The sequence below is a fragment of the Ruditapes philippinarum genome, unplaced genomic scaffold, assembly GCF_026571515.1.
Source record: "Ruditapes philippinarum isolate M1 unplaced genomic scaffold, ASM2657151v2 ctg1409_1_1_1_1, whole genome shotgun sequence".
Classification (NCBI taxonomy): domain Eukaryota; kingdom Metazoa; phylum Mollusca; class Bivalvia; order Venerida; family Veneridae; genus Ruditapes; species Ruditapes philippinarum.
This window is the reverse complement of record NW_026866658.1, coordinates 152,886-173,320: the sequence shown is the minus strand read 5'-3', so window position 1 is coordinate 173,320 and position 20,435 is coordinate 152,886. Positions and strand designations below refer to the sequence as shown.

Sequence of the window (20,435 nt, the reverse complement as noted above, 5' to 3'; positions counted from 1 at the left end):
TCACTTTATGATATACTAGTAATCTGTTCATTACACTTTAAGCAAGATGATTTTTTATTTAAATATGCACCATCCAAACATATTGAATAAACAAAAAATAGAGATGAGAGTTTAAGAAAGAAATACTCGAATTTTGGCAAGGTTTACATGAAAAATGTTGGCAAAAAAAAAAACAAGAGGGCCATGATGGCCCTGAGGTCGCTCACCTGTATATAGGCCCCCCCACCCCCGGGCCAATTTTTACTCAAGGGCTTTTATTTGTTTATTTGAACAGACTTGGTAGACACCCATAAGAAGATGTTTCATGCTAAACATCTAAGTTCTAGCTCATTGGGTTTTTTAAAAGAAGATTTTTAAGTTTTTGCTATACACATATAAGGAAAATCAATGACCCCCCCCCCGGGCGGGGCCAGTTTTGACCCCAGGGCTTTTATTTGAACATACTTGATAGACACCCATTAGAACATGTTTCATGCTAAATATCTTAGCTCTAGCTCTTTGAGTTCTTTAAAAGAAGATTTTTTAAGTTTTTACTATATGCATATAGGGAAAATCAATGACCCCCTGGGGCAGGGCCAATTTTGACCCCAGGGCTTTTATTTGAACAAACTTGGTAGACACTCATTAGAAGATGTTTCATGCTAAATATCTTAGCTCTAGCTCTTTGGGTTCTTTAAAAGAAGATTTTATAAGTTTTTACTATATGCATATAGGGAAAATCTATGACCCCCTGGGGCGGGGTCAATTTTGACCCCAGGGCTTTTATTTGAACAAACTTGGTAGACATTCACCAGAAGATGTTTCATGCCAAATATCTAAGCTCTAGCTCTTATGGTTCTTTAAAAGAAGATTTTTTAAGTTTTTACTATATGCATATAGGGAAAATCAATGGCCCCCCGGGGTGGGGCCAATTTTGACCACAGGGCTTTAATTTGAACGAACTTGGTAGACACTCACTAGAAGATGTTTCATGCTTAATATCTTAGCTCTAGCTCTTTGGTTTCTTTAAAAGAAGATTTTTTAAGTTTTTACTATATGCATATAGGGAAAATCAATGACCCCCTGGGGCGGGGCCAATTTTGACCCCAGGGCTTTTATTTGAACAAAACTTGGTAGACATTCACTAGAAGATGTTTCATGCTTAATATCTAAGCTCTAGCTCTTTACGGTTCTTTAAAAGAAGATTTTTTAAGTTTTTACTATATGCATATAGGGAAAATCAATGACCCCCCGGGGCGGGGCCAATTTTGACCCAGGGCTTTTATTTGAACAAACTTGGTAGAACACTCACTAGAAGATGTTTCATGCCAAATATCTTAGCTCTAGCTCTTTTGGTTCTTTAAAAGAAGATTTTTTAAGTTTTTACTATATGCATATAGGGAAAATCAATGACCCCCTGGGGCGGGGCCAATTTTGACCCCAGGGCTTTTATTTGAACAAACTTGGTAAACACTCACTAGAAGATGTTTCATGCCAAATATCTAAGCTCTAGCTCTTAGGGTTGTTTAAAAGAAGATATTTAAAGATTTTTCTTTCGGTTGCCATGGCAACCAGAGATCTGCATGGAATTAAATTCTTTGAACAATTTTTTAAGGTGACCACTAAAGGAACATTCCTGTGAAGTTTGGATGAAATTGGCTCAGTGGTTTATGAGGAGATGTCATGTAAAGCAAAAGTTTACGGACGGACGCCGGACGGACGGCCGGACGCCGGACGAAAAGCGATCACAAAAGCTCACCCTGTCACTTTGTGACAGGTGAGCTAGTAACAAAAAGTAGTCATGGATCAATACAAGAAAATGAAAATCTTTTCTGTGTTAAAAAAGCAAAACATATGTATGGTGGGCTTATTATATATGGCAAAATATATAGAGAAAGCAAAATAAAATGATAAAATAAAGATTAAAGTAAGTAAAATGTAATCAGTATTGCATAAGAATTTGCTTCAACTGTGATTATCATGAAAGGTGCATATTTACCATTTGATGTACATTTATATGATCAAATCATTGTCAATTTCACTTAATATACTTAGAATAGTGTGCACCAATTATCTCATGGCCAGTAAAAAGGATGGTTGGAATGGTTTATATTTTTAGATCACAGTAAATACATATATGATTGAATGGGCCCAGTTTACCTTATACACTAGTATAAACATGTCACATGTCATCAGTACCAACCAAATCTTTTAGTTCAAATTGATACAAAATATTATGAAAATGTCACCATTTTGACTGAATTTTCTATAAATGCAGTTATATTTCATAATTGATAAAATTTAAGTACATGTACTTAGTTTAGTTAAAAGTCTCTCATAAAATGGCAACAAATATAATATGTGTACATAGTATCTGTTCTAAGACATTTCTTGTAACTAGCAGATCTATATAGATCATAATTATCTACTACAAATTTTATTCAAGGACTAATTTCTAAATGTTGATAAAATATATATCATGCTTTAAGCAAATTCTGAGTAATGTTGATGTACTGGGCATGCTCCCATATTCATTAATCATAATATAAACTTGAATAATAATTTGACTAGGTTTATAAATTGGTAATATTTTCAATAAATGCTGTATAAGTTGACAAATGGTCATTAAACTGACATTATATCTATGTTTACAACAAAATGACAACAGGTATTCTACCCTGAATGTATTGTAGCTACCACAATAATAAATTTATGTCATGAACAACACCTTCACCTTATAGTATAACTCATAAATGCATTTATAACAGACCTTCATCAATACTATTGCAGTTATATCCTGCTAAATTACTTTAATGGACTAGTCTGACTTCCATATCTGGTACTGTACATTATTAATTTTAGGGATGAAAATTTGAAGTTGGTCAGCTCCCTATCAGACTGCACAGATTGTACTCCTGGCTCCAGGATAGAGCAGGGTAAAAGTTAATACCACCTGTTCATTAACAATTAAAAATTCTACAATACCTTGAGTAAAATAGTAGAGCATTACTTATTATGACTTTAACAAAATTGATATTGCAGAATTATAAAAAAAAATTCAACATCAAAATGAATAGACCTTTCCTGTTTTTAGCAGTTAACAAATTAAACTCTGTCTTTTCTTTTCATTGCTAGATCAATTGCTCACAAACTGTATTACAAACAAAACCATGTGTTATTTTGTTTAAACCATGTCAATCGATAAACCATGTGTTAACCAAGTGTAATATTTTGATAGCCAGTCAGCCAATTTGAATAGTAATGAAAACACTGGAGAGTTCTAATGGATAGCTAATTGGCAAGTTTTGTAAGAAAACAAAACTGTACACAGTAAAGAGGTCCTTTAAAATTACAATCATTCACAATGAAACAAAAAGGAAAGTTTTGGAATGCATCATGTTCAAACATCAACAGAAAATAAACCAAAGACTTCTTTCAATCTCAAATAGTTATCATTTATAAAGTATAAAAATCTGAACTCAGTGCCATTACTGGCAGTAAATGCTGCATTATTGACTATAGATATATCTGTTAGTTCTAAAAATACACATTTTACAACAATCACAGCCCTGAATGAAGTATATCAAGCTAAGACAAGATCTGTTTTACTGTCTTTAGTTATCAACTGTACAAGACTTCCACTTGCAGGCCTCTCTTCATTCTTTGTCCACTTAGCAAACATTCTGAAAAAAAAGGTTCAAAAAAATAAATAATTATTGTCTATAAAAACACAAAAATGCCCAAAACACCATAAGATACTTGCTGATGAAAATTATGGTAATTAACATACAGTTCTTACATTCTAGGAATGTTCTATATTTTACATAAAGCCCACATTGTTAAGATTATAGGACTATATCCAACTCTTGTTTGTGGATAAATCCCTACACTCTTGCACAGGCACATATAGAAGATGAAGTTCAATACTGAATTTATTGAACAAGTTGAATAAAATTATATTATGCGAGCCTATTGTGAGCAAAAAATTAGCTTATTCATAAAGTTCCATACATACTCCCAAAAAGACTGTTTAAAGTGCAAAAGCATCATTATACATTGTAAGGCTAACATTTATAACGTCTTTACACTTTGTTTGTATAACACAAATGATGTTGCATCAAAATATATGGAAGACCATGCAATACCATTTTACAGTCGCAAAATCAGGGCGGGTGTGTGATAAAGATATATATGACACACCTTTCATAACCCAATTTGTTTTTCTGGTTTTTACTTTGATTTTACCAATCTGTCATATATCTAGATGGATGACTCACCAAACCAGCACTCACAGATCACTAGCCAGCAATTACTAATATTTCTGCAAGTGACCAACTACTAATCTCAATTAATTTCTGAATAAGCTGTGAGAGACAAACGACAATAAGACTCCATTTTCACAATCAATTGTCCCAAAGAAATTTCTCCTCTACCAAGGATGGAACCATCAACTGCTGCATTTCTTATAAGATGCTCTCCCTATTGTACTTAGCAAGCAATCAAAAGTCTAATCAGAAACCATAGCAGTAAATGGCAAAATATTTGAAATAAAAATAAGATAAATTGACAAATGACTGCAAGAACAACTAGAACTACCATATACATTTTCAATTCTTTAGTTTCGTTTTTAAGATATCACACAGAATAAAATGTATTGATAAAATGTTCTGAAAATTGAATTATAAAGTTAGATTAAACATACTCAGCAATAAATTCTAGTGAGGTCCATGTTGTTTGGTCAGCATTTGGCATCCATTTTCTGTTCATTGGTGTATCCAGGGTTACCCTATATTACATAATACAGAAATTCAACATTATAAAACAGAATAACTGAAATTATTTTTGGAATCAGCTAATTTTCCAGTTATTGATGAAATGATATAGACAGTAAGACATGATACAAAGGCTTGAAATTAAATCATTATTCAAATCAATGTTATTTGAATTATTTCATTAAGTTGAATTACTATAATATAATACTAATAACATGAGATTGAACATTTGAATAACATTCATGGGTGTGTAAGCCACAATGTTGATAAGTAAAATCAATGAAGTTATATTCATATGTTGTTGTTGATTTTATTATCCATAAAAAACAACAGATTTCAATGTAGCTTATGCTTGTAGGAGTAATTATCTGAATTCTCTTATTTCTATACAAAAATGTATTTATAAAGAAAGACAATGTTTCAATATAGCTTTAAGTATGTATTATCTAGAAGTCATAACCTGAAACACATAATAACTTGATTCATTGAACTGTTGTTATGAAAATCACTTATAACTATCACTTTTAACTAGGTTGGAAGGAGCATGGAGGTGAAATATTGAGGAGCATGAACGTGAAAACGTTGAGGAACATGGAGGTGAATATGTTGAGGAGCATAGGGGTGAAAATGTTGAGGAGCATGGACTGAAGCATGAATGTGAAAATGTTGAGGAGGCTGGAGATGAAATATCGAGGAGCATGGTGGTGAAAATGTTGAGGAACATGGAGGTGAAAATGTTGAAGAGCATGGAGGTGAAAATGTTGAGGACCATGGATAGGAGCAGGAGTGTGAAAATGTTGAAGAGCATGGCGGTGAAAATGTTGAGGAGCATGGAGGAGTAAATGAATAGAAAAAGAAGATGAGCATTAAGGAATAATGATGATGGAGGAGAAACAGACAAGAAGCATACAAAAACACTTTTAAAATACTTACGGCAATATAGCTACTGCAGTAGAATTATTTGGAAGGCCACTATTTGGTGCTGCTAAACTTTTCACAAGTTGATGAATTGCTGCCTTTGCCATACCATACCCTATCATTCCTGGAAAATAAATTATAACATTTAAAACATTTTACATCAATATTTAACCCCACTGTCCACAAGCAACAGTAACAACACACCTATACTACCAATAATATAGTCAGGTTGAAAAAACATATCTGCCAAGTCCATAACCAGCCATTATTCTGTTAGATACAAACATATCATTTCAACAGTGTCACTCTCAAAATAACAATTCTAAATTCAAAGCCGGCGTTGGGGAACATCATGCAAATTAAGCAGAACAATAATCAAATAGTGTTTTATACAGATAAAGGTGATACAATCATGAAAATCTATTATCTCATAAATATACTGATTTCAAATTAACTGCAGTATCCCAATTCAGTATGTAATCTAAATCATTAATATAATTATTATTTGGGTTATACAGTATTAGTTGGACAATATTACTGCTGATTTCATAATAAGGTTTGGAGTAAAAAATCACATCATTGCTTGCTATTGGCTAAAGTAATCTAAAACTTGGATGATAACAGTAATTACATGTGTTTTTGACACCTCAGTTATTATCACGTTTCACATAAAGTTTAACATAAAGTTAAGTGGATAGAACAATGTTTGGATGCAAAGCATTTGAATGAAATAAATAGTGTCAATATGGTATATAAATGAATCGTCTAGATTAATTTTTTAATTTCAATTTAGTCTTAGCATACATGAAGTATAAGGCTGAATTGTCCCTTTTCTGTCTGAAATAGAGAGCCTTTTTCATAAATTAAATTAAAATTGTCCAAATTGGGACCTGGAATGATATTTTCTCTGCCCAATGAATTTGCCTTTTTAAAAAAAGTGTTGTACAACAATGTAAATACATGTAACTATCTTTGACTGAACTGTACCCGTCTTAGAAGCCTTTTACTTTCTAAATTTAATCACAATAGTTATTTCTTTTTGCAAGTTCCACAAAGACAAGGATGAAGTGAGTTATCTTCCTTCTAATTACCTGCAGTTCCCTCTAGAGCTGGCTGGGCACCTGGCAGTGTGAGTAGTCCCCCCTCTTTAAGGAATTTAGCTGCTAAACTTGCAGCAATTGATGATGACACTACGCTCTGCTTCCACATCATATCTGCATTCTTTATAAAATCTGAAAATAGATAAATTCAGGAATCTGCAGTGTTAAATTTGTCAAGATATAACAAGGAAAGAAATTAAATCAAAATCTTATTTAGAGAGTATCTTCAGTTGTTTATTCTATATAATTCTTTTGAAGTGCTAGGTACACTTCCTACATCAAAACAGGTTAACATAACATCTTTAATTTTTCCAAAGGCTGCCCTCTAAAATTATTAACGTATGAGCCAGGACCTAATTTGAACCAATCACCTGCACATTATTACATTTCAACTTAGAGATGTCAGATACCACTGTTCTGAAATATTCATCAAGTAGATAAATCATATATCAATATCTATTTGATTTAGTTAAAACAAACAAATATATTTACATGTATTACAGCGCAATTAACATGTTCTTGCACACCTGAATTAAAATCTTTCTAAGGTTTGTTTTGAAATTTCCAGCAGTCATTTTGTGTTTAACCTCAGACAACAAAGACTGTTTTCTGAGGTGGCTAAAATACAATAGAGTGCCGCTTCATGACAACCCTGAAAACTTCTTCCTGCACTTAACCAATACTGGTGCCATATGAGGAATATAGATGGCTGGAATCCAAATTCCCATAAGACTAATATTCCCCCATTTCATTCATAGTTTTAGTTAAGTTTAAACATATTTATTTCAGTCTCATTGCAAAAAAAGTTTTTGCAACTTATATTAATCACTTTTGTGTCAGCTTCCTGGAACCAACCAGTACTGGTCTTGATTGTGACCAAAGTAGGGCTTGAACCCATGATCCGAGGGTTGAGAGGCAGACACCTTAACCACTAGGTCACTTCTCCCCTTTAACCATTAGGCCACCTCTCCCCTTCCATTAATAAATACAATACCGAGAGCCTAAAATTACAGTACTTCATACCTTTGTTAGCAGCATTGCCTCCGGCCCATCCCCCAGCTACACAGAGAATAGCATCAACTTTATTTTCTCCAAGTAAAGTTTCAACATTCTGTGTGATACTTTCATGTTGTTCTGTCCAGCTCTCATTGGGCTTCACTATCACATTACCATCAGCTTGCTCATTAGGTACCAGGTCAATAGAGCCAACCCACTGAAATGTATTAATAAATGTCAAAGTAGTGTTGAACAAGCAATTATCATAGTATTGCAAGCAATCCATAAGTCCCCTACCAGTTAGAACCCCAGCAACATTTTGATAGGCCATTGGCCATTCAATTTTACCAGTGGATGAATGACATGAATGAACTTAAATCTTTTGAGTTCTAAGTTTGTCTATATCACAGTAATGTGTTAAGTTTCCCTGCCTAGTAAGGAAATTATGTTTAGACAACCTTGTCATATTATTATGATGTGGGATTTTAAAGTAAATCCTATAAGGAATGAAGAAGTTGGAGTGAAAAATACCAATTTCTCGAAAAAAATGTAAGTTCAAGGGGGAGATAATTCTGGAAATAGTCTTGCTAGAGTATTTAACCTTCTCAAAAATGTTAAGTGATAATAAGAAACATATATATGAAGTTTGAAGTAGATACATTAGGAAATATAGAAGTTATTTAAAAAAGACAACATTTTTTTTCATAAAAATTCTAAGTTCAAGGGAGGTAATAGTGATCATTTTTGTACTAGAGTTGTAAACCATGTCACATATGATGTGGTTGATGGCCAGAAACTTGTATTTAAAGTTTGAAGTAAACACCTTAAGAAATAAAGAACTTATAGTGAAAAAGCTGAAAAATTTAAATCAGAAATCTTGAAATTCAGGCTATTTGTTGCCATAGCAACCAGAATTTTCAACATAGGAAGAAAAGAAAAAGATGTGCATAATCTCCAGACTGCCATCTACCCATATTTCAAGTTTCATAAAAATATTTTCAGTACTTTTTGAGTTATCACTGGATCCAGTTTATGTGTTAAATTTGCCATATTTTCAGACTATTTGTTGCCATAGCAACCAGAATTTTCAACATAGGAAGAAAAAAAAAAGACGTGCATAATCTCCATACTGCCATCTATTCATATATCAAGTTTCATGAAAATATTTTAAGTACTTTTTGTGTTATCGCGGGATCCAGTTTTGTGGACGGACGGACTGACAGACAGACAGACAGACAGATGGAGGGTAAACCTAACGTCCCCTCCGGTTAAACCGGTAGGGGACTAATAAAACTCTTCTCTCAGTCTGTGTCAGTTGAAAATATACAAGTTATAAATTGATGATGTGTCACTACACTGTTGTATGTTGTCTTTTAAGGCAATCCCTTTTCTTTTACAATCATATTAAACACCGAAAAGAATTTTCGAATCACGTGTGTTGGATATACTATAATTTTGAAACATAAATACAAAGAAAAAAAAACGTGGTCAAATTTAAAAAAAAACTAGAACTGCCACTGCCATGGCGTGAATACCCCCGCATACCACTTTGTCAGAATCAACAGTGGCCATTTAAAGCTCAAGGACAACCTCCCTGCCAAATCTGAGGTTACTAAGCCAGTGCATTGCTAAGTTATGTATTCTACATGCTTAAAATGTGAAAATCAATACACTGCGGACAGGCATTCTTAAGCATTTGAGCAGACAAGCTTATTATATTAAAATCCCTGTGACCTTGACTTTTGACATAGTCACCTTAAAATCAAAAGGGGTCATCTACTAGTCATAAATAACCTCAATACTAAATATGAAGAATGTTGACCAAAGCGGACAAGCTTTTTTAGTCAAGGCCCCTGTGACCTTGACCTTTGACCCAGTGACCTCAAAATTAATAGGGATCATCTACTAACCATGATCAATCTAAATACCAATTTTCAAGACTGTGGGTCAAAGGAATCTTAAGTTATTGGGCGGACAAGCTTTTAGAAGTCAAGGCCCCTGTTACCTTGACCTTTGACCCAGTGACGTCAAAATCAATAAGGATCATCTACTAACCATGACCAATCTAAATACCAAATATGAACACTGTAGGTCAAAGGAATCTTAAGTTATTGGGTGGAAAAGCTTTTTGAAGTCAAGGCCCCTGTGACCTTGACCTTTGACCTCAAAATCAATAGGGATCATCTACAAACCATGACCAATCTAAATACCAAATATGAAAACTGTGGGTCAAAGGAATCTTAAGTTATTGGGCGGACAAGCTTTTAGAAGTCAAGGCCCCTGTGACCTTGACCTTTGACCCAGTGACCTCAAAATCAATAGGGATCATCTACTAACCATGACCAATCTAAATACCAAATATGAAGACTGTGGGTCAAAGGAATCTTAAGTTATTGGGCGGACAAGCTTTTAGAAGTCAAGGCCCCTGTGACCTTGACCTTTGACCCAGTGACCTCAAAATCAATAGGGATCATCTACTAACCATGACCAATCTAAATACCAAATATGAAGACTGTGGGTAAAAGGAATCTTAAGTTTTTGGGCGGACAAGCTTTTTAAAGTCAAGGCCTCTGTGACCTTGACCTTTGACCCAGTGACCTCAAAATCAATAGGGACCATCTACTAACCATGACCAATCTAAATACCAAATATGAAGACTGTGGGTCAAAGGAATCTTAAGTTATTGGGCGGATAAGCTTTTAGAAGTCAAGGCCCCTGTGACCTTGACCTTTGACCCAGTGACCTCAAAATCAATAGGGATCATCTACTTACCATGACCAATCTAAATACCAAATATGAAGACTGTGGGTCAAAGGAATCTTAAGTTTTTGGGCGGACAAGGAAAAACCGCCGGACGGCCGGACGGCCAGACGGGGCGACAGCCAGGCGGACAAGCTGATTCCAGTATACCCCCCTTACAACTTCGTTGTGCGGGGGTATAATAAGAAAATAGAGATACCAGCTTTCACATTAAAAACTTAACCACAGGGATGCCAACGTTGACAAATGGGTGACTGCATTAGCTCAATATTCTGTGAATAGTCAAGCTAAAAACAACAACAAAAAACAATAACAAGCAACAAATTATAAAATGAACCAAACAAATAAACTAAACAAATAAACCAAACAAAACAGCAAAATTAGAAAATCATTCGAGTTACATTCCATATCTCTGGGACAAATAGATATGCATTCTTTTGATATTGCCACCTATTTTCATAATTATACTTTCTTAAATTACTATCCTGAGATCAATCTTTTTAAGGCAAAGCATATATATCCTTATTTTAAACTTATTAAACTTTAATCTTAAATTTTAAACTATATAATCAATGGAATGATTTTGCTCCAAGGAAAAAAAGTCAAAATAACATCCATAACTTTCTACTGACTAATCTTTCATGGTACAGCCTTCAACACAAATTCCACAAAGTGACCTGTGTTATTGCTAAATAGAGGATATTCAAGTTTTTTCTATAAATACATGATTTATTTTCATCGAGTGGTATGAAAATAAATATTTCATGAGTGGCGGTAGCCACGAGTGAAATATGGTAATTTTCATGCCACAAGATGAAAATAAATCATGTATTTATAGAAAAAACTTGAATTTTCTGTTTATTATATACATTTTTCTCTTTTTTTGCGATAAAATTTGAAAGACTTTCCCTTATATTTTGCCAGTACGGCAGTATTAAAAAGAAAGTAGTCCGGCAAGACACCAGTGAAAATACGGAAAATATGTTTCACTCCAGTGAAAAATAAATTTTTACAGTGAAAATACGGAAAATGAAAATAAGCATTTTATTTCATCAATATTTCTCAATATTTCATTTATAAGTATATAATAAATTGTAATATCATTGTATAATTATATGAAGTTTATTTCAGGTAAATATTTTATTCAGAAACAATACTACATTTGTGAGAAATGCCATGCCACCACATACATGTACAAAAAATGTATATCACTAACTTCCTTTGGTATAAGTAGTAAACTGTAAAAAAGAACAAAACTTTTACTTGTTTAACATTTGAATGTTTATATCAACTAAACACAGACAAATGTCAAATATAAACATAAGTAGATATTTATCAGGCAAGTGAAACGAAACACAACTGTGTTTTTTTTTCAATTTTCAAAACAACCTGTGGCTTTCTGAAGGGGAAAATAAAGCGTGAAAAATCAGAAAAGGGGGGAATCAAATTGTTATAATGGAATTTACCCACACATTTTATAAATTTTCAATTTTAATTCAATTTAACATGCATTGTACATAGCAGAGGCTATCTATAGTCTTCTAGCTGCTGTTAAGTCATGGTTCTGGTGAAGAATGTGCACAGAGCATTTAAGGGGAAAATATTAGCATTTTTGGGTAAAACATACCTATATTAGGTTAGAGGAAACAGCCTTTATTCGGCTGTAAAATTCAGGAAGAAAAATCACTGGAAAATTACAATGTCATGTGATGTATCATCATATGTATATCTTATGTTTAAATATATTTTAAGATCATTGCATAAACTAATCAAGTAATATGAGGACTTGATAATTTAACCCTTGACCTTAATGGTCACTAATGAATATCATTTATTAATATCTGACTTAGTTAAACAGGAGGGCCATGATGGCCTTTGATCACTCGCCTGAGTAGATGGAACAAGACTGCAAGACATTGGTAAATATTACAGTGTGCACTGAGGTTGGTGTATTGAAAGAATAAATTTGTTTAATTGATACCCTTCTCAATGGACTCTACACAAAATATATTCACACAGAACAAAACTTTTAAATGGTGACTTGAATTTTCACAACTATTTATTTTTAGCTCTGGCGGCTATCTTGATCAGCAGACTAGAACCATTTTGGCTATTTCCGCCTCTCACAAGCCCCCCCTTCAAACCCCAAAAACAGAAAGGGGCACATCCCCCTTCTGGCAACCCCCTGATGTATCTTTTGGAAAGGGGAAGGCACTGAAAAAGTGGTTACTTTTTTGAACAACATTTCTCAAAGAAAAACAAGAGTTGGGGCCTAAATAAGGCATTTTTTCACTATTTGAGACCACAAAAAGGGGGGGGGGGGATGAAAAAGGCGTGTATATCTGGTAATGGGTTAAAGGATTTTCTATTTTTATCACTGTCAGCCATCTTGTTCAGAAGACTAGAACCATTTGATTTGCTGGAAAAAGGACAGTGGGATATCACAATAACTCTACCTAAAATTACAAGACATCCCAAAGTAAATAATGAATGGTAAACGGAAAAAGGGATCGAGTGAGAGTACAATTTGCATATTTAGCCCCGCCTATAAATTAAGCACGAATTTCTGATAAAGCGTTATCATCCTGATTAAAATAGACTTAATCTATGGAAATCATGAGCGTCACTGAAATAATGCATATGCTTAATCCTCCTAATAAGTATATGCATATGTCTAAAAAATGGAAACAGGCTTTAAACTTCAGGGAATCATCTAGATGTAGATATACATTAGTAGTGATGGAATATATATGAAGAAGGATTATCTGGTCTTTAAGGTGTATAAACACTGTAGTTCTGAAAGAACATATATGAGGGAAATGCATATAAACATTTTTATTATGGAACAGATATAAGGGTATCTCGTAAGATGACCAGGGGATTATCTAGATGTACATATTTTTTTACAAATATATTTTTCACCACCATGATCTGTAGAATGTTAAATCCTTATCAAACTAAAATATTGATTTTACTGTTATTTTCTTTTTTATACATGCATTTTCATTGACTTTATGAATATTTTCCAAGCTGATAATCATATCAGAGAACTACAAAAATACAAGTTTTAAAAGCATTTTTGAAGCCCCCTCAAAACAAGTCCTGCATTGCTAAGTTTCAAAAGCCCAACTTAAGTATACATTTTGTATCAAAATAACTTTCAAACAAATAGTCAAAGTCTGAGAAGTAGCAAATAAGTCTCTAGTACAAAATACTATCAAAATGAAGCACTTAAAAAGCCCTGGTGCTTCAACTGAAGCACACATTCACAAACTCATAAGCTCATTAGAAGCTGGATGGGGCTTCAGATGAAGTACAGCTGCAGTTGAAGCAAGTACACTTGAAGTCCCTAGTACTTCAGCTGAAGCACAGGTGCTGGTTATAAAAGTTCTATTAAAGTCCAGAAGAAGCATATTAAAAGTAGGGGACTCTTGTGAAGTGGGGGGCTGCTTTTGTGGCTGGGAGGTGGCGTAAACACATATGACTTGCTATATGCCAGGGGGCGTAAACACATTGATTTTTCCATACAGATGTGGCTTCAAACTTTATGTTAAATATAAATTATTATGCATATATAAGCTAAATAAATACATTGCACATAAGCTAAATGAATACAGTTGCCAATAAAACTGTTTGTTCAACAAAGGCCCATTATGCCTTAGAAATGCAACAATTTTTATTTCTCAAAAACTTTCTATCTTTGGTATCTTATCACACCTTGTTAGTATCCAAATCATTTGCCATATACATAAACCATCTTTTGCTGTTTTTGCTATGTTTTCAAAATAGTAATGGTATATTTAGTGAATTAGTACATGTATTTTATATGGAAGTCAAAATACTACTTTGTTTACATTTTGCAACCTTTATGACACATTACTGTATGTTCAGCACTACTTTTTTCAGTTGTTGAATATCTAACACCCTCTTAAAATCCATTATTGAAACATTATTAAACACATACTTAGTAGGGCTGTGTATAAGTCAGAATGATTGATACGATATTTGATATTTTGTTATATTACAAATTATGTAAAAAAATATGTGCATAAGAAACAGTGTTTTTTGTTTGTTTTTCTTTAAAAATTTGTAATATTTTTAATATTTCAAAAACTGTATTGATTTATAACCATGAATCAATCTAATTTAAATCAGCTACTAATTTCTGCTACACGTTCTGCTGTGTGAAATTAAATATTTACTAGTAAAGGTGTGAATAACACACAATTCACCAAAAATGTCAAAATAAAGTATTTTTTGTTGTTGGATATATTGATCGATATGGAAACATTTAATATATATATATTGGTATATACGATGTAACAATCTAACTTATAATCCCCGTATTCGATTTATATTGAATACCAGTAAACACCTCTAAATTGTTTGACATTTTCAAAGAATTAAAAAATAATAATATTGATTCTAAGGCATAATGTGCCTTTAAATTTACCTGTGGTGCCCGAAAGATCTGAAATGTAATTTCACTGTTTCTTTTCTTATCTATATTACGTCTTCAAAAAAAAATAAGAAAAAACAATTCTCACTTTACATAACATGTGTTTGAGTCTTATACAGTTATACTTCATTTGCTTGAACTTGGATTGCTCAAGTACCTGAATCCTTCACTTGAACTTACCGGCCAGTCTAGATAAAATTCCTATATAATATATATTGTTCTACCTCGGATCACTCTAACACCAATCGATTGGACACTCAAACCTGATCTCTGGTCCCTTTGGCAGAAATATAGTGAAAGTCACCTTTTTGGTGGAACACAAAAGACAACAAAAGTTACAGGCTGACATGTTGTGAATAAGTGACAATCAGCTTCAGGTTTTTTACACCTTGTGATTGTGATAAAGGCAATTAAGGTTAATTGATACAAAATTAGAGGTGTCAATACAACCAATTTTTTGTTAAAATATAATTGTATATTAAATTTTGCTGTCTTTATTAAATATACAAAGAAAATACCTTGCCAAAGAAATGAAATAGGCACAAGTCAATAAATGACATTTACTCGGTGAATGTTCATGTAATATCTATTGTAACCTTGTTGTTGATTATTTTATATAGAGTGGTATTTGTATGTGTTTATGTTAGTAAATGACTACAAATAGACGCTGCTGTAAAATGATTTGTTAATCTATTTAAAATAATATTTATCCCAAAATTAACATATAAATATATTTTGAACTTTGTTGTTCAACAACTTTGGAAAATGACTGCCAAATCAAATGAAACTAATTATAATATGCATGAATTAAGAAATAATATATCCCAAACAGTGAATGAATTGCATCGAATCAGCAAACAGTGATTTTTTTAAGCGATGAAATCACCGATTTGAATATATTATTTCGATTCGAACACGACATCAACAAATGAATGCTGCCGTTCTTGATTTTAAGCAAAATTGCCCCTGACTTGATTCCATACTTATTTTCAGTGCGTAACATTTTCAGCGGTTATGTCACATGTATAATGATATGTCACATGTCTAAATATAGAACGTCAACAGTGATATTATTGCATAGTAATACACACTTTCTGTTCTTCTATGTTCAATAGAGAAAAATGCGAAATGTGTTAGAATATAGATTAACACAGTGTACCCGGCAGTTAATACTCATCGGAATCAAAGGTATGTATTCTTTTGACAATAATTCATATTTAGAAAAAAAAAGATGTATCTCATTCTGACAAACTGATGCACTTATTATAATTTTTATAGACATATTTATCATTTCACCTATGTATGCTTGAAAAACTTCAGGTCTATGTCCTCTAATAGTCTATAAAATATGATAATACTTCAACCTTGGTTTGATTGAACTACTGATCTCTCAAATTTGCACAGATTCTCAGAGTTCAAAAGAACACATTTCACTGTTCTTTCAAAACTGCAATTTGGTTCCAATACAGCATTTATTGTGGCTACACGTACCTGTTCAACTTTCGATGTTTAAGTATGGCACCTTTTGACATCTAATATTCAGCTATTACAATTCATTCACAAATGTGCCTTCAACCAGTTATTGAATAAGTAACATAAAACTTACAAATATCACAATGAAAATGGTTGCACAATTTGTTATTGTTGTTTTGATTGATTCGGTAAAAATTAATAGTAAGGCTCAATCTATTGTTAAAATGTAAACATTAATTATTTAACTACTTTGTCAACAAAAACAAGAACTATTTCTATAGTTCTATCAGAAGTTTACACAGAAAACATCTCTATAATATTTATAATGCCACTACATCTAGATTATTGCCGTTTTACTCCATTTTCAAATTGAAATTGGCTCTCGAGCTTAGCCGTATTCAAATACACCACGCTTTGAATAATTATATGGGAACCAACATATTACCAAATGGCTCCAACCATAGCCATACTGGTTCTCATCTTTAAAGCACGGCGCTTTTGAATACGATAAGGCCATCCTTAAAAAAATGTTTGTTTGCAGTAACCCGACCCAGAATTTTCAAGGTGGGTAGGTAGGTCGATTTTTTTTTTTATTGAACTGTACTCCCAAATAAACATGGAATTTCAAAATGCTGGACAATATATGCTTTGATAATCTGGTAACAATTAATAAATTGATAACTGAATTCTAATTTAATAAGACCTACATTTTATTTCTTCTATTAACCTTTAAAAGAACGAAAACAAAGCACAAGGCATAATTTTCTGATTCAAAAAAAATTTTTTTTTTATCCAGACCATGAAAATTTGAGAAGGGGCAAATTTTGTGAGTCGGTCGCGTTACTGCAAACAAACATTTTTTTTAAGAATGGCCTAAAAGCTGGGAGTAAATGGTGTAAAACAGCGATAATCTTGATGTTTATTTCGCATGTTGCATTGTTTATATTGATATTGACGTTTAAAAATGGGCATCATCGTGCAGAATCATATCTTTTTTGTCAATGGACAAAAGTATTATGTGAAAATATTAAAAATAGAATAAAATAGATCTACATGGTTATATTGACGGTAGCTAGGTGATTTTTTCCGGCGAACCTTTTTATCTTGTGTATTATATATAGACATTGAAATAAGAATTTTTTTCAAAATGGCTTATATTTAGATTTTCTTGAGATATATATGATCAGTACATGTGCTGGGATTGTCAAATATACATTTTATTTGGATTTTTAACTAAAGGCATTTAGAGCTCCACACATCAAGTGTCTACCCAAGAACAACAACAACAACAACAGTAAATGGGAAAGTGTGCAAAACCGTTTCTAAACAGTCTTGTGCAAGATCCGGTAACCTAACCCAACTGATAAGGATTGCCTGTTGTCTGCTAATTAGGAAACTGTTTATCAGTGTACTGTCTACTGATGGTAGCAAGACACTTCACCCCCCAGACACTTCACCCCTCAAATTTTGAAGACACTTCACTCCTTAAGACACTTCACCCCCCAAAATCAGTAAGACACTTCACCCCTCATCCAATTTTTTTCTATAAAATAAATAAGTCAAGTTAATTTATAATTGCCAAATGATATACAAAGCACTTTCATCCATTAAGTTTTTATTGCATGTCACCTTGTTTATTCAACATGTTGATTGGTTGTTTATTCAACAGTAATCTCATAATTGATTAGATAATTGAATTAAAATGGTATTATTGTATGAAAATTAAATTTATTTATAATATTGAATAAATGAATAAAATGAATATGAATGAATGAATCGTTGCTTTATAAAATATAGTAAACATAAATTATTTATCATCATTATCAGACACAATTATCCTGCATTTAATACAAAGATCATTCCTATTGTCATTTATTAAACAAATAAATAGCACTAGTTATGTAAATTAAGCAAAAATTTTGGCACAAATTGTCACCAAAACTTCAAAAATTAAATCAACTCAAATTTTATTAGACAATGGGTTATACTTAAAATTACTTGAAAGTCTTTGTATGAGTTTGTATTGTTATTACTAGTAAGTCTTATATTATTTTTGCCATACTTCATGTGTTTTCTTTGTAAATGGCCATTTAGCAATTGATTTGCTGATGATGCAAATAAACTTGAAGCTATTCTGCTGTTATGATTACTCAAAAATATGAGCTAATTAAAGAAAATTATTCAGTAACATTAAAAGAATATGAGTTGCTTAAACTATTAATACATGATACATTTTTGTAATTAATTCAATAATCATAATTCATTACAGCTAATTAACAGCTTTGTTTTCCTGTTTTTGCTTTCAATCCATTAAACAAGATACTGTTAATTAAAGCCACAAAGTAAGTGTGAGAGAGATTATATATATACTTATTATATATATCAAAGGAATATTCATACAAAGGTTCACACACTACACTAGAAAGATTATTCTATTAGTTATATCACTTGTACTTGAATTGAAATTAGTATAAAATATATAAAAAATTAAAAAAATTACTTTCTACTATTAACTTTGTCATATGAGCCATTTTTGTTGGGCAAAAACAACAATATATCCATTGTCTTTGGTCAGTTAATGATAAAATAATGACAAAATATGTTAAAACAATAAGCATACTCAATCACTATTGAATGCATTTAACATTTTCTACATAAATAATTGTTAAACACAAAAAAAAATGAGGGGTGAAGTGTCTCAATCAAATTTCTAAAAATGAGGGATGAACTGTCTGAGGGGTGAAGTGTCTGCAATAAAGAGCCTAGGGTGAAGTGTCTGGGGGATGAAGTGTCTGTAAGCCCTACTTACTTTACTTTACTTTACTTTATCCAGCGTAGGGTCGCGAGATCAGAAATCTCTTATAACCCCCTCGAGGTCTAACACCCAGTGATTATTATCTGATTATCATGTTTTAGACTTAGGCCAGAAAAGGGGCAAATTCATCAGTCCCTATATTGCAATAAACTGAAAAATGTGTTATTTTATTAAGAATTACAGAGTCTGATGGAATACACCTCTAAATATGTCCAATCTGGTACTTACAGCTATGCCTATTATGTTAACCACTTTACGGCAGTACCCCACCCTCCAAGTTGACCAACAGATGGCGATCGATATATGCTAATGTGCTAATAATGAGATAATGACAGCTGTTGCCAACATTTACAATCAATACAATGAATACTTACATAGTTTTCCTTCTTGAAATAATTCACTATAACTGATCCTAATGCTCCCTTTCCACCATAAACTAAAATTCTTCCCGATAAAGCCATCTTCTCGACCTTGACCTGTGATAAAAGGAAAAGAAAACCGAAAAGAGCGGAATGTTAAACAAGTGTCTTTTCGTTTAATATGTAGTCAAAATGAATTAGCTGAATAAATAAATAAATTTTGAAATTTGCTGTCTGTACAAAAAAAATATAATGTTCTATTTAAAACTTTGAACAAAGATGTCTATATTTTTATGGTATTTTTAGAATGGCATGACGGCAATGGATTCTTCGTACGTACTGTACCTATCGTACTTCGTACCTTCTGCCTGGTTGTTTAGGGTCCATTGATGTAAAGTCCTTGGGTAGAATGAGTATTTTCAAGAGTTTATCTATAGTAGTTAAAATATACCTTTATGTGTAAATGTACTTATATTTGAGATTGAATACTGCATCAGCTTTTTATTGGAGTGTAGGACAAAAGCCCCCCCCCCCCCGGACGAAAGCCTCCCCTCCATCTAAAAATGACAAGGTGGAAAAAGCCCCCCCCCCCCCATGAAATTTACACATAGGACAAAAGCCCCCCCCCCCCATGGTAACTATATGTAAAAATAGTTTTAAATAATCAGTTTGTACATTCTTATTTGGTAAATTATGATATTTGTTTAGAATTTCAAATATTGATCAGATATCAATTATTTATGGTTGTAAATATCTTATATATTTTTCTTTTTTTTTCTGGAATGACTCCACCTGTTGTGCTTT

At 32.6% G+C, this 20,435-nt stretch overlaps 1 protein-coding gene across 2 annotated transcripts; it reads right to left on the bottom strand.

The window, feature by feature from the left end:
- Nucleotides 1–3,361: 3,361 nt before the first annotated feature.
- On the bottom strand, nucleotides 3,362–19,796 carry LOC132733248 (dihydropteridine reductase-like). 2 transcript variants are annotated; one of them, XM_060719851.1, is made up of 7 exons: nucleotides 19,647–19,767; nucleotides 14,979–14,996; nucleotides 7,793–7,982; nucleotides 6,761–6,901; nucleotides 5,685–5,793; nucleotides 4,682–4,765; nucleotides 3,362–3,662 (listed from the first exon to the last, which is right to left on the bottom strand). In XM_060719851.1, the coding sequence occupies exons 1-7, from the start codon at nucleotides 19,731–19,733 to the stop codon at nucleotides 3,563–3,565; spliced, it is 729 nt and encodes a 242-aa protein (XP_060575834.1). In that variant the 5' UTR covers nucleotides 19,734–19,767; the 3' UTR covers nucleotides 3,362–3,562. The 2 variants fall into 2 exon arrangements, with proteins under 2 accessions (XP_060575834.1, XP_060575835.1); XM_060719852.1 differs by lacking the exon at nucleotides 14,979–14,996 and having other exon boundaries at nucleotides 19,647–19,796.
- Between the last annotated feature and the right edge of the window lie 639 nt (nucleotides 19,797–20,435).

Coding starts and splice junctions, on each gene's coding strand:
- LOC132733248 (XM_060719851.1), bottom strand. CDS start 19,733: ATGGCTTTATCGGGAAGAATTTTAGTTTATGGTGGAAAGGGAGCATTA. Junction 6,902..7,792: donor AGGCAATGCTGCTAACAAAG/GTATGAAGTACT, acceptor ATCTATTTTCAG/ATTTTATAAAGAATGCAGAT. Junction 3,663..4,681: donor TCACTAGAATTTATTGCTGA/GTATGTTTAATC, acceptor CTTTTTTTTCAG/AATGTTTGCTAAGTGGACAA.